The sequence below is a fragment of the Bos mutus genome, chromosome 23 (genome assembly GCF_027580195.1).
Source record: "Bos mutus isolate GX-2022 chromosome 23, NWIPB_WYAK_1.1, whole genome shotgun sequence".
Classification (NCBI taxonomy): domain Eukaryota; kingdom Metazoa; phylum Chordata; class Mammalia; order Artiodactyla; family Bovidae; genus Bos; species Bos mutus.
In genome coordinates, this window is record NC_091639.1 from 42,513,402 (window position 1) to 42,526,601 (window position 13,200).

Sequence of the window (13,200 nt, forward strand, 5' to 3'; positions counted from 1 at the left end):
GGGGCAGCTTTGGTCCCTCCTGGAGAGGGACCCCTCCGCAGCCCGGCGCCACACTGCCCAGATGCAGCCCCGCTCTCGAGGTGAGCGGGCAGCGAGCGCTTCACCGAACACCCCCAGCCCGCTGCTCTCAGCCACCTCTGAGACGGTGTGGAACTACAATCCTGGGTAGGGAGGCGGGGTCGCAGCCCTCCCCACCTCCGCACATTTTCTCTCCAGATTTAGAACCAGCTTCTCTGGCAGGGTCAAGGAATCATCCCCCTTCCAAACATCAAGGCCCGCCATGTCTACAGACATACCTTCCTCTCTTAAGTTACTTTTCCTGTGGTACTGACACCCCTGATCCCAGCCTGGGCATTCAGGTCACAGGGGCAAGCTTGGGAACTGACTTCACACCTCTCCACTCTTCCAGCTTCACAGATTGTTTCTATTTTCCTACGTATTTGCTGATTTGAAGATTCAGGAAAATGGGCCCTACACACCATGAATAGCCTTTGACATCTCCTCCCCATTTCCAAGACTACATGATTTCTAGGGTTCTCTCCCCAATCGTTGTTTCCATCTCCTTCTAGTACACCCCTGATAAAGAGACACAGAACCGCAGGTTTCAAAGAGGAAAAAAAGCAAATTTGTTGTTGTTGGTAGGAGGGCACAGAGGGGAGGGCTTTTCACTCTCCCCAGCATCTTGTGGACGGGAGGTTGAGGGCAATAGAAAAGGCAGCAGACGGGGGCCAAGCCCCACTCTGTACAATATAGAAGAATCTGATATAGATACTTTGTATAAAAGCCACTTGTCCTGTTTGTGTCGTCTTGCTGGCTGGTCAGGCTGGGGGGCTCTGGGGGACAAAGAAGCCAGGCAAGGGGTGGGCCAGGACTCTGGGACACCCCCTGGCCCCCATTCTCTGGCCGTCCCTTGTGGGGTCACTTTGGATCCTTGGTAGGGGCGTAGCAGAGCTCCAGTGGTCGGGACACCTTCCAGAACTTCTCATTTACCAGCTCCAGGGTCAGTGAGCCATTCAGTGTCTACAGAGGCGGCGGAAGGGGGAGCAGAAAAGTGAGATGAGACGAAAAGGACCAAAGGGAGAGGAAAGACAAAGAAACAATAAACGGGGTAAAGCGAGGACCCGGATGATGGGGAAGGAGGGACACAGAAAGGAGACAGGGATGCAGAGAAGAGGGCAGATGGGTGAGGGGGTCGGGTCTGCGGCTGCGCACCCGCCCCCCTCCCCGCCCCCCGACACTCAGGGGCGCTCACCGTGAACGCCCCGCCCCCGGGAGCGATGTAGATGGTGTACTGCTTTTCGCTGACGCCCTCCAGACTGGGCAAGGCAGGCTCCTCAGGGCCGTCGGCTCCTCCGGCACCCCCACCCTCCCCACCGCCCCCGTCAGGTCCCGCGGTGGGGTCAGAGGTGCCCCCTCCAGGCCCTCCCGGTTCCCCCGCCTCTTGCTGCTGCCTCCGCTCGAGAGCAATGCGCAGGGCCAAGTACTTGGAGAGATGGTCCACTGTGGCATTCCCAGTGGTCTTCACATACCTGCGGTAGGAAAGGGGGCAGACTGAGGGCACAGACGCCTCAAATGGAGCAGCAAAGTGGGAGATGCGCACAGGGCCTCTGGGCTGGGGACTCTTTCTGGGTCTGGGCGAGGCCCACTCGTGATGGAGACCATGACCCTTGGTCTCTCAGTGGTCTGGGGAGGACGAGGCTCTCACCTAGTCTGGCAGTATTCTCCCTTCTCCACGAGCAGGGGGTGCGGCCGGAACACGAGCTCGATTTCTCCGCCTGGCTCTGGGGGGCTGGGAGCCCCGGGAGGGCTTGGGGGGCCCAGGGTCCCCCCTCCCAGGGTTCCTCCCCGGTCACCCGAGTCTTCAGAGCCGGCGCCCCCACCCACCCCACCAGTGCCACCCCCCCCTGTCCCTACACTGCTGCCCCCTGCACCCCCTCCACGGGGTCGCTTGGGAGCAGGGCCTGGGGCAGAGTCCGGGGCCGAGTCTGAGCTCACGTCCTCTCCATCCCCCTCTCCCTCCCCGGGCTCTCCTTCGCCCCACTCATCGTAGTGGTCTGATCTGAGCCGGGCATCGGCCGCCTCACACGCTGGGCCCTGTGGGAGCAAGTGGTCGAAATTAGAAAGCACCAAGGATAAGGGCTTTAGACTTTAAACTTCAGAGAGTTAAGAAACCAGGGCAATCTTAACGATGATCCCTAATATTTATTCCATACTAATTATGTGCCAAGCACGTTGCCAAGTGTTTGCACTGATTGCCCCAAATTATACAAATCCTACAGACACAGATAGTTATACCATTTTTTTAATGGCTGACGAAACTGAGGCTTAGAGAGGTTAAATAATTAGTCTGAGATCATAGTCCCTTTGCCGCTCAAAGTGTGGTTCGAGGCCCAGGAGCACAGGCTTGGAGAAACAGAATCCAGGCCTAACTCCTGACCTACCGAATTAGAATTTACATTTTAAACAAAACTCTCAGGTAATTCAAATACACATTAAAGACTGAGTGATGCTGCCCTAGGAGGTGATTTAATTCCCGGCAGTGTGAACCCAAAGCTTATGCTGAAAAATCACTCTACTGCTCTAACTTCTAGAAAGTTAGAAGGTGAGGAATTAAGAACAGTGCCAGGGACTTCTCTGGTGGTCCAGCGGCTAAGACTCGGCACTCCCACTGCAGGGGACCTGGGCTGATCCCTAGTCAAGGAACTAGATTCCACATGCTATCACTAAGACCCTCTGCAGCCAAATAAGTAAGTATTAAGAAAAAAACGATAGTAGTGCTAGTTGCCAACGAAAAAGCTATGGTTCACATCCACGACCTCCAGGCATGACAGTTAGATGGTGGTCGGCGCTCACGATGCTGAGGCCTAGAAGCAGAGACCCCCAGGTGTCTGACCCGTGGCTCCGTCCCATCGCCCCGCGTCCACCTCCCTGTGGCCCCCAAACCTGTGCATGGCCTGCATGCGCAGCCCTCCTCGATGCTGGAGCTCAGCGCCTGCTGGTTGTGCAGGCGGCTGAGGCGGATGAGCACCCGGTCTTGGTGGGCCTCATACTCCTCCCGGCTGGGGTAGATCTTAGAGATCAGAGCATCGAAGTTGGGGTCTGGCCGCAGAGACCGCTTGGATACCAGCTTCTTTCGGCAGGTAGGGCACTCCTTATTCCTGGGGTGGGAGAAAGGCGGCCCTGAGCCTTTAGTCACAGGGGACAGAGGCCCCACTCTCTCCCTCTGCCCCCAACCTCAAACACGTCCCTCCTGTTACCCGCTACGCAGTGCCGTGACGATGCAGTCAGAGCAGAACCGGTGGAGGCACTCCTTGGTTGTCATGGTATTCTTCAGCATGTCCAGGCAGATGGGGCACATGAGCTCTGAGTGCAGTGACCGGGGGGAAACCGCAATCTCGGTGCCATCCATGATGGCTTCCTGGAGACGGCAATGAGTGGAAAGGTGGTGGTGTAAAGAGGTAAAAAGGATCTTAGAAACAACTGGTTCATGAAACTGTTGTCTTGAGAAATACAGTGAGATGGCAGAATCTGGGTATCCCATTTGGCTATTTGAGGAAGAGAGAAATCCTAAGAGTAGATGCTTTGAAATAGGATCATCTGAGGTTTGGCGATAGGCCTGGAGATGGGCACGGCACAGATTTTCCTTCTAGGAAAGACTTAAGTCAACAGAATCTCTTCCAGTTCGGTCCTGGTACTGCCTATATCAGAATCCCCTATGGTGCATGCTACAAACGCAGAGTCTGGGGTCCCATCCCATTACTGTTAGTGGCGAGGGGAGGGGGGGCGGTGTGTGTGTGAGATCCGGCCCAGAATTCCATTTTCAATGAACTCCCAAGGGGAGTAGTAAATGCACTGACTTATGCGGAACTGAAGACTAGGTAAGTTAATTTCAGCCTGTTTACTATCTTTCAAGCGAAGACAATAATACTTGGCTCTACCTCTCTGGCACGTCAGTTTTGAGGATTAAACGAGCTAAATGTGAAAAGTGATTCCAAAGCAGGGCAGGGAGTGAGAAGCTGGGCAGAAAGGGGCCAAAAGTGGGAAAGAGGCTGTGAGAAGGGGGTCTGCGGATGGAGCGGTCTAGTGAAAGGCAGTAAGTTGCAGTTGGAGAACCCCTGTCACCTGCGGGGTCCGGTGGAGCTCATACAGGCTCAGTTCCCACGTTTTGCTGGCGTTCTGGGCGTTCGCCGGCGTCGTCATGGTGACCGCACCAGGGCTGCCCTGCCGCCGCGCCGGAGAGGTGGGCTGGCGGATGGGGGAAGGGTGTCAGGGGGCCCGGCCCTCGCGCGGACCCCGCCCTCGAGGGCTCCCCGCACCGCGCCCCCGCGCGGCCCCTCACCCAGGTCCCGCCGTCGGCGCCCCAGCTGCCGCAGCGCCGCTCCCGGGGCCGGGCTCCCCGGCCGAGGCCGTCCGGTCCCCAGCCGCCACTCAGACAGCAGCTGGCGCCGCCGCCGCCGCCGCCGCCATGGCCCGGGCGCTGGGCCCTGCGTCACTTCCGCCCGCCCGCGCCCCCCCCGGCGGCGGGGACGTCACCCGGAGGCGCGCGCGGGTGGCAGCGCCGTGGACGCCGGTCCCCCGCCACCGCCGCCGCCATGGTCCGGGCGCTGGGCCCTGCGTCACTTCCGCCCGCCCGCGCCCCCCCGCCCGGCGGCGGGGACGTCACCCGGAGGCGCGCGCGGGTGGCAGCGCCGTGGACGCCGGTTCCCCGCCCCCGGGGCCCGCGCCGCGCGGGGACCGCGCTCCTGTCCCCGGGCTGGGGCCGTCCCCTCCCCGAAGCCCCCGTGGAGGCCTCCGCTCCGCAGGGCTGGGCCTGGTGTCGCTGAACCCCTGGGAGGGGACGGCGGGCGTGGGGAGAGGGGCCGCCTCCCCCCGGCGGCTCTGGGGGCCTGCGTGCCCGCTTCCCCCGCACGGCTTCTCCGCAGTCCCAGCCCGGGATCCCCGGGCGGAGGCGGGGAAAGCCGCAGAGGAGTCTCTGCCGCTGCCGTCCTCCGGCCCCGTGAACACTGCCGAGTCCCGACTTGCCCAGGATCCCCTCCCCACCCGGGGGACCTGCGCCGCCCTCCGCCTTGGCTCTCCCTACACCCTCCGACCCGCTCTCCCCCTCGAGGTTTGGGGGCGACGGCTCGGGACGTCCAGACTCAACTCTCGGCCAGAGCTAGAGACTCGAGAATTGCGTTTGGACAATCAGGAGCCGCGGCCCGGGGCGGGGGAGGGAGGCGCCCGGGAGGTACAGGGGGATGGAGGCACCACGCGGAAGCAGGGACACACACGCACCCGCACGAGGTGGGGCCCCTCTCGGGGACCGGGTGTGCGCGTGTCGTGGCGGGGGCGGGGGGCCCGCCAGGGGCCGAATGTCTGGAGTGGGAAGCGGGCATAAGCCTCCTCCAGGACTTCGCAGTAAAGGAAGGGTCGGGGAAGGAAGAGAAGAGGTAGGGGCAGACCGGTCCCCATTGAGGGCAGGGGATGAGAGGGGTACGGGGGGCGGGGTGGGGGGAAAAGATCGTGATGGGCGTCCCGTCTCCTCCAGCCTGAACTGGGGTTCCAGGACTTGGGCTGCAACTGCCAGGGGGTGGCCTGTGTCTGGGGCAAGGCCGCAGTGGGTCCCCTCACCCCCTCCCCCGGTTCCCCCTACTTCCCTGTCCTCTCCTTCAGTCCGTGGCCAGTCCTTATGTGGGCTCCAGAGTCGATTAGCGCGGACCCCCTCCCCTTCCTCCTCCTCCTCCCAGCCCCCTCCCTTCCTTCTGCTCTCCTCCAGCCCCTTTCATCGGCTGGCCCACTCCCCTAATCCTGGCCCCCTCCCCTAATCCCCCCATCCGACCCCTGGCCGGCTGCAGCTATTGTAAGGTGGAGAGAAAGGGGAGGGGGAACTCAGAGAAAGGAGAGGGGTGGGGGAGGGCCACCTGTTCCAAGACCCCCTCTCAAGGCTAGACTGGACACCAGGATGGGACCGTGAACAAATCACCCTTGGGGACTGTAAGGACCCAGGGAATTGGGGGAAGGGACTAGGGCTACAGGATCAGTGGCAGGGGTGGGGCAGAGACCCCTCCCTCCAAAAGACCCAGAGTGTCACGCACACACAGGCACACACAGGGACACACACTCTCGCCTCTCACACCCGGCGGCGGGGGTTGCCCTGGGAGACCAGGCAGTGAAAGGGAACAATCCTTCGCAAAAGGGAAAGGAGGGGGAGGTGGGGAAGGGTCTGAGGACTTGGACACAAGAAGAACCGGAGGTGGCAGGGAAGAGGTTTTGGAATTTATTAGGGTCACAAGCACCCCTGCCTCCCATATTCAGCATTCCTGAGCCATACACAGCCACCCCTTTTGTAGCCTGGGAACTCCGAGTCCTCATCAGCAGGAGGCCAGCAGAGCAGTGGGGGTGGTGAGCAGAGTCCAGGGTCCTTGAGGCAGTTACATGAAAAGACCTCCTGGGAGGGGCAGAAACATTTGGACAGATGTGTAGGTGGAGACAAGCCGGCAGCAGGGGAGGCGCCCACTTCTGTCCCTGGCCTCTGGGAACTCCTGCCCTGCCCTTCCCTTCCCTCGGTGGCGCCAGACTCCTCTCGTTAGCTTTCTCCTATCGTCTGGGTTCGACTTCTCTGCCCTCTTTCTCCCCACGATGGCCTCATACCAGTGACTTCCACTGATGCCCCTGTGATGTATCCACTGTCTTCAGATGCCAAGAATGCGACGACATCTGCCACATCTATGGGAGTGGAGGGGAGTGGGCAGAATCCTCACTCACAGACCCAAAGTAGCTGTCACCTCCCACCAGAATCCTCCCTAACCCCCCACTACCAATCTTGGTGAGACCCCCCCCTCAGATACCACAGACTTTGGTATCTTCATTCAGTGCTCACCCTCAGGGTTCCCCATATGTGCCATTGGGATCATTCCAGTAACCTGTAAGGAAACACTCATATGTGAGTGAAAGTTTCTTTTGTGGGTTTTCTGTAGGAAAAGGTGTGATTTTTGGGGGGGACGGGGGGCGATCTTCATTCCCTGTGCAGTTGTTGACTATCTGCTGTTTGCCTTGCACTGGGCCCAGCATCCTCTCTCTGAAGCCCAGAGAGGCTGGCCTCTGAATGGTTCTGCCCTCCACCCACAGTCTCCTACCTTGTCCAGCACTTTCTGTGGCACTTTCTGGGTCATGGGTGTTCTAATGAATCCTGGGAGGACACTGTTACAGCGGATCCCGTGTCTGTGGAAAGGAGAGTGTCTGCTGACTCCAGAAAGGACTGAACACTGACCCCTTCCTCTGACTTTTCACATGCCCCCAGGCGTCTGACCAACCGTCCAAGTTCCCGGGCTGCAGACTGGGTCAGCCCAATCACTCCAGCCTTGGATGCTGCATAGTTTGTCTGTCCCATGTTCCCCACCTATGGGTGCGCCGGAGATGTGGGATGAGTCAGGGGTCACAAGGAGGGGCTCTCCTCTCTGTGCCCACTTGACTGGCTCACCTCCTCCCAGCTCAGCCTGACCTTGCCTATGATGCTACTGATGTTGATGATGGAGCCAGGACAGCCGCTGGACACGAGGGCTTGGGCTGCAGCCTGAGTGACTAGAAAGATGCCCTGGTGGTGGAGAGGGAAAGTCACAAGGCAGGAAGGATCAGTTGGGGTGACGGTCCTCCAACTCTTTCCCCAGGCTAGAGGACCCAGAAGTCACCGGTTCAGAGGTCACCACCACCTTGAGGTTGACAGCTATGACTTTGTCCCAGTTGTCCTCAGACATGTGGAGTAGAAATTCATCTCTGGTGATGCCCGCACAGGACACAACGACAGACGGCGGGCGAGAAAAGCAGGCCTGTGGAGGAGGGGGTCGGGGGTTACACACCGAGAAACCGTGTAGAGCCGAGGGCCGTGGAGGCAACGCTATAGGGCTTTAAAAGGGCGAGGGCGTCTTGCTTTCACCTGCACTTGCTCCAGCAGGCGCCTAGCGGCCCCTGCCTCAGACACATCAGCCTGGAAGGCGGCGTGGGCTCCGCGGGGCGCCCCCTCCTCGGTCCCCGGCCCTCCCAGCAGCTGCACCGTCTCCCGCGCTGCTGCCCCGTCCAGGTCGCAAGCGGCTACGGCGGCCCCCTCAGCGGCGAGGCGCACGCTGATGGCGCGGCCAATGCCGCCGCCCGCACCTGGGACGGGAGAGGACAAGCGGGCGCGGGGTCAGAGGTCAGTGGGGCGCAGAGGTAGTAAGACCCGGGCCGGAGATCAGGGCGACTGCGCGGCCGGACGGCGAGCCCCGACGTCACTGTGGCGCCCCAACCCGCCCGGTAGAGGAGCCCCTCACCTGTAACCAGGGCCAGCGCGGAGCGCAATCGGAGCGGAGACGCCATGACGGCCGGCGGCCAGGCGGGGCTCCACGCTGGGCCACTCCGAGCGCAGAGGGGGCGCGGCTAGCGCGAAGCCGAGCCAATCGAATCCCCGCCGGCGGCCACGGGCGGGGCCGGACCCCGCCGCGGGGGCGTGGCCAGGCGCCGCGGCTTGGGGGACCCGGGGAGCCGAGGGAAGGGAGCCCCCAACCCCCCGAAAAAGACAAAGACTGCGCGTGGAACGAAAGGTCCGAGGGCTTTATTTCCGGTCCCCACCACTCCTCTATTCAAAGTAATATAAAAGAATAGAAACAAAAAAAAAAAAATTAGGCCGTGAGATTAGCAACTAGCCGTCCCCGCCCCACCCCCCAATCACTCCCAAATCAGGTCACACGATTGACGTTTATCCCCGACTTCTGCTACTCCCTTTGTCGAGGGCTCTGGTCTTCCCTGGAGCCTCCACCAACAGGCGGGAGAGAGGGAGGTGGGCCCTGGAGAAGCCTGTGTGTGGCAGCTTGGTCCTCTGTGAACAGGTGGGGTGGGGGACGTGGGGCAGGCTGCCATGACTCCTCTCTCAGCCTTCTGGCTTTAGTCCTCAAACCCAACAACATGGTCAGCACGTGCCCAACACTATGGTCCCTCTGGGCGTCATCCTCACCCCTGCAGCCCCTGTATGCCAGATCTTGACAGCCCTCAAGCCAAAGTCACCATTTCCCTAGGATACAACTCTCTCCTTTGGTAGATGTCCCAGGCCAGGACCCCCAGCTTCCACAGACCCCTGACCTGGAGGGCTTAGAGGCTAGAGGTTTGCGGCTGGTTTACCCCCTCTCTCACTCGAGGTGGGCAATCAACACCATCATGACAACTCCCCCCAGCAGCCCCAGCACCTCCAGAAGTGACTGCAATGGTGATGCCTCCCTCAACAGCTCAGGCAACACCGACACCGTTGCTACATAGATAAAGCCACCAGCAGTGAATGGCAGAATCCAGCCAGGACCTGCGCCACCTGCAACTTCACTGCCCACTGCCCCTCCTTCAGTTAGAAGGGCACAGGCTGTGCCTGCCAGTGCCCCTACTGCCGTCAGTAGTTGCAGACGCATCGCCTGGTGGGCAGAAAAGAGAGAGAGGCACTCATCAACGTCTAAAGGTTATCAGTGGTTTAGACATGGCTGGAATGGTCTAGGTGTACATGAATTGGGTGCATGTCCTTGGAAACTAAAGAGTAAAGCAAAAAGGGGGGGGCTAGAATAGACACTTTCTGAAAGATCTTATAACAAAGAGTTCCTTTTCCACAGACCTTCTGACTCAACAGGTCAGGGTAGGGGGCACGGTGTGAAAGACCCTTATACTATTCAAATGGTTTCTGCATCACAGTTCAAGAACTACTGAACTGCAAGACAAACGTAACTTCTTTTCACTACTAGAGAATCCACTGTCGCCAATACAGGCATACCTCAGAGATACTGTGAGACCATCACAATAAAGCAAGTCACATGAATTTTTTAGTTTCCCAGTGCATATATTTATACTATCCTGTAAGTGTGCATAGCATTATACCTACAATGTAAGAGCTAATTAAAAAATACTCTACTGATTAAAAAAGGCTGCTGCTGCTGCTAAGTCGCTTCAGTCGTGTCTGACTCTGTGCGACCCCACAGACGGCAGCCCACCAGGCTCCCCCGTCCCTGGGATTCTCCAGGCAAGAACACTGGAGTGGGCTGCCATTTCCTTCTCCAATGCATGAAAGTGAAAAATGAAAGTGAAGTCGCTCAGTCGTGTCTGACTCTTAGCCACCCCATGGACTGCAGCCCACCAGGCTCCTCCGTCCATGGGATTTTCCAGGCAAGAGTACTGGAGTGGGGTGCCATTGCCTTCTCCATCACCTAAGCCTTCAGCAAGTTGGAACAAGGCAATGGCACCCCACTCCAGTACTCTTGCCTGGAAATCCCATGGACGGAGGAGCCTGATGGGCTGCAGTCCATGGGGTCGCAAAGAGTCGGACACGACTGAGCGACTTCATTTTCACTTTTTGCTTTCACTTTTCACTTTCATGCATTGGAGAAGGAGATGGCAACCCACTCCAGTATTCTTGCCTGGAGAATCCCAAGGACGGGGGAGCCTGGTGGGCTGCCATCTATGGGGTCGCACAGAGTCTGACACGAGTGAAGTGACTTAGCAGCGGCAGCAGCAGCAACATCAAAGATCACAGATCAACGTAACAAACAATAATGAAAATGCTTGAAATGTTGCAAGAACTACCAAACTGTGACACAGATGTGAAGTAAACAAACAGTGTTGGAAGAAAGGTATCAAAAGGCTTGCTCAACAGAGGGTTGCTACAAATCTGTAAAAAATGCAGGATCTGCTAAGTGCAATACAGAAACACAATAAAACAAAGTATGCCTGTAGTACAATTTCTTTGGAACTCATGAGTGGCAGTCTGGGTTGGGGCTAGGTGAGAGAGGGTAAAGGGCTTGAGGCAACCATGTTTGGTGTACGCCATCACCAACCTGCTTTTTGCTGCAGCCAGACTGGACCAAGATGGCAAAGTCTCCGACTTCATGGGGCACCTCATGGAGCAGAACAGTCATTGTGGTCAGGATCCCCAGCCCCCGGCCCCCTCGAAATGAAGCACCAATGGCTAGACCATCTGTGAAGTTGTGTGCCAGGTCTGCAGCCAAGTTCAGGTACCCTGATACACGCAGGTCTTTTACAGGAGAAAAGGAAGATGAAACAGTTAGAGGCATTCATCACCCCTAGTCCCAGCCATGATCAGCCATTATCACATCTCCCCAAGAAACCACTTCATATCCAGCTCCAGTATTTCCCAGACACCTGCCATCACCCACAGCACTATTTCCAGCAATCCACAACTATGTCTCTTGCCCAAGCCTATGGAACCCTGGCTCTCACCTGACCCTGCTTTCTCCTCTTCAGCATTCTGAGGTCTCACTGGCCCATCTTTGGGCCTTGTACTCCCCCCTCTCCTCTTCCTCAACGCCCCTGCCTCCTTTTCTTCTTCCTCTGAGCTCTGTTTCTCCTTCGAAGAACGCTCTGTACGTGAAGAAAGGAATTGGTGTAAGCGGAGAACAAAGATCTGCCAATGTATCCTCACGAGGGTAGTCTCCCACTTCAGAACCTTAAAATGAGGAGATCCAAAGGTAGGCAATATGGCTTTCAGAAAGACTGTTCCTGGGCTCACCCTGTCTTCCATGTTCATGACTTCCATGTGTGTGACCATGAGCATGTCCATGTCCGTGACTGTGTCCATGTCCTCCTTTTACATGTCTCACAAATTTCTCCACCACAAGAAAGGCGACAATTCCACTGAGGACCCACAGTCCCACAGAGAGAATGGGGCCCTGGCCTGGGAATAGATGCATTGAGACATTAAGGGAGACGTGGATGCCAAACTCTTCCTCCCCAAGCATAGGAGAAGAACAGGAGAGAGAGACCTTCTCCAGCACCCCAACCCATGTCCCTACCCGCCCCTTCCTCACCACTGTGGGAATGTCCATGTCCTGGCTGCTCTGGAGGGTGGTGAGAATGAGGTTCTGGAAGAAAAGGGAGAAAAGGCCAGGTGAGGGAACCAAGCAAGGGGTGTGTATTTGCAGGTACAATGGAAGGTCAGGGGTCACAAAGGGGAAAGAACAGTCTTGCCCAAAGACTAAAATTCATTAAGATTTAAGGTAGAAGCGAAAGATCACTTACCCAAAGCATGAGGGATGAGGTGCAGGAAAGCATCTCCCAAGAGCCCACCAGAAGCAAAACTCAGCAAGATCTGGAGCAGAGAGCGGTGGCGAGGGGAATTTGACTCCACAGGAATAAGAAAGAGGACAAAAAATGGAGCTGCAGAGATCAGCACCGTGGCCCCCAGTGCCTGGTGAGGGAGAGTCAGGGGTTAAGAGGTGTGGGGTTTCCCAACAATACAGCATTAGCCTCCCTCTGCCCCATCCCCAGGGGACTCACATAGGCCCAGAGAGTGACAGTGTCCAGGTCCTGCTTGACGCCTGGAGCCCCAGACTCCCCAGAGCCTCCATGGCTGTGCTCATGGTCATGTCCGTGTCCTCGGTGGTGGAGGCTCTCATGGGAGTGGCCGTGACTATGTCCATGGTGCAAATCCTCGTGTAAATGTCCGTGGTCGTGACCGTGGGTATGCCCATGCCAGATGCTCTCGTGAGTGTGGCCGTGGCCATGGGCATGGCTGTGTCCGTGGTGGAAATCCTCATGTGAGTGCCTGTGGCTGTGGCCGTGGAAGTCCTCGTGCAGGTCTTCGTACAGGTCTCCATGACCCCCGTGTCCGGCCACTAGCAGCCCCAAGGCCGCCCAGGTCAGCAGTCCCACGGCCACCCAGCGGGGGGCCCCCAGGCCTCTGGCCATCACGCTGACCAGAGGGACAGAGAGAGTGACTCCACTTGGCCCTCACTTCTACACCCATGCGGGGTCCGCTTTACTCCGTCCGCGCCCACCGTCCACTTCTATGGGCCGCTCCCCCATTCCGTTCTGTCCCCACCCACATTGTTCCCGAGACTCTCTTTATCCCCGAACCCCTTCCCTGATACAGGGCCCCCGGGGCTCCGCTCTAGGCTTTGATCCTCCACTTTATGGACTCTCTGGGCTCTCGTCTCTATGACCCGCAAGGTGAGGAAAAGGGCCTGGAAAGGACAGTAGAGAAAAGCAGAGAATTCTCACCGGCTCCGGGATCCTCTCCTCTCCCGGTTTGCTCGGACGTGGCAGTCCCGCCCCTAGCTCCCGCGAGAACTGGGAAGTCCCGTTCTACCTCGGTCCCAGTACCTTTACCAATATGGCCGCACTCCGGGCTGCGGGGATGCGGGCCAGCCCTGGCGCGCATGCGCGGACGTGGAGGTTATTTGAGGGGATGCCGGGCGAGAC

At 58.3% G+C, this 13,200-nt stretch overlaps 3 protein-coding genes across 5 annotated transcripts; all 3 read right to left on the bottom strand.

The window, feature by feature from the left end:
• Positions 1-602: 602 nt before the first annotated feature.
• Positions 603-4,498, bottom strand: RING1 (ring finger protein 1). The gene is given in 9 exon segments (XM_070361273.1): positions 603-1,020; positions 1,253-1,529; positions 1,706-2,039; positions 2,042-2,094; positions 2,944-2,965; positions 2,968-3,158; positions 3,258-3,418; positions 4,123-4,245; positions 4,340-4,498. Coding segments are annotated over 8 exon segments (1,218 nt in total). The 5' UTR covers positions 4,201-4,245; positions 4,340-4,498; the 3' UTR covers positions 603-918.
• Positions 4,499-6,243: 1,745 nt separating this feature from the next.
• On the bottom strand, positions 6,244-8,496 carry HSD17B8 (hydroxysteroid 17-beta dehydrogenase 8). Of its 2 annotated transcripts, none has more exons than XM_070361274.1 (9): positions 8,286-8,496; positions 7,913-8,130; positions 7,689-7,805; positions 7,460-7,573; positions 7,293-7,378; positions 7,116-7,200; positions 6,860-6,902; positions 6,631-6,705; positions 6,244-6,427 (listed from the first exon to the last, which is right to left on the bottom strand). In XM_070361274.1, the coding sequence occupies exons 1-9, from the start codon at positions 8,329-8,331 to the stop codon at positions 6,411-6,413; spliced, it is 801 nt and encodes a 266-aa protein (XP_070217375.1). In that variant the 5' UTR covers positions 8,332-8,496; the 3' UTR covers positions 6,244-6,410. The 2 variants fall into 2 exon arrangements, with proteins under 2 accessions (XP_070217375.1, XP_070217376.1); XM_070361275.1 differs by having other exon boundaries at positions 7,481-7,573; positions 8,286-8,474.
• Positions 8,497-8,550: 54 nt separating this feature from the next.
• SLC39A7 (solute carrier family 39 member 7) lies at positions 8,551-13,142 on the bottom strand. 2 transcript variants are annotated; one of them, XM_005891390.3, is made up of 8 exons: positions 13,000-13,142; positions 12,277-12,691; positions 12,019-12,187; positions 11,808-11,861; positions 11,510-11,674; positions 11,221-11,361; positions 10,818-11,014; positions 8,551-9,410 (listed from the first exon to the last, which is right to left on the bottom strand). In XM_005891390.3, the coding sequence occupies exons 2-8, from the start codon at positions 12,685-12,687 to the stop codon at positions 9,138-9,140; spliced, it is 1,410 nt and encodes a 469-aa protein (XP_005891452.1). In that variant the 5' UTR covers positions 12,688-12,691; positions 13,000-13,142; the 3' UTR covers positions 8,551-9,137. The 2 variants fall into 2 exon arrangements, with proteins under 2 accessions (XP_005891452.1, XP_014332364.1); XM_014476878.2 differs by lacking the exon at positions 13,000-13,142 and having other exon boundaries at positions 12,277-12,991.
• Between the last annotated feature and the right edge of the window lie 58 nt (positions 13,143-13,200).

Bases quoted from the DNA above. Each gene is read 5' to 3' on its own strand.
- HSD17B8 (XM_070361274.1), bottom strand. From the start codon at position 8,331: ATGGCGTCTCCGCTCCGATTGCGCTCCGCGCTGGCCCTGGTTACAG. The intron at 7,201-7,292 runs GTTGGTCAGACG...TCCTTTCCACAG, and splicing joins GCAGCCCGGGAACTTGGACG to ACACGGGATCCGCTGTAACA. The intron at 6,903-7,115 runs GTAGGAGACTGT...GTTTCCTTACAG, and splicing joins CACAGAAAGTGCTGGACAAG to GTTACTGGAATGATCCCAAT.
- SLC39A7 (XM_005891390.3), bottom strand. From the start codon at position 12,687: ATGGCCAGAGGCCTGGGGGCCCCCCGCTGGGTGGCCGTGGGACTGCTG. The intron at 11,862-12,018 runs GTAAGTGATCTT...CTTTTCTTCCAG, and splicing joins CCTCATCCCTCATGCTTTGG to AACCTCATTCTCACCACCCT. The intron at 11,015-11,220 runs GTGAGAGCCAGG...CTCCTGTAAAAG, and splicing joins AGAGGAGAAAGCAGGGTCAG to ACCTGCGTGTATCAGGGTAC.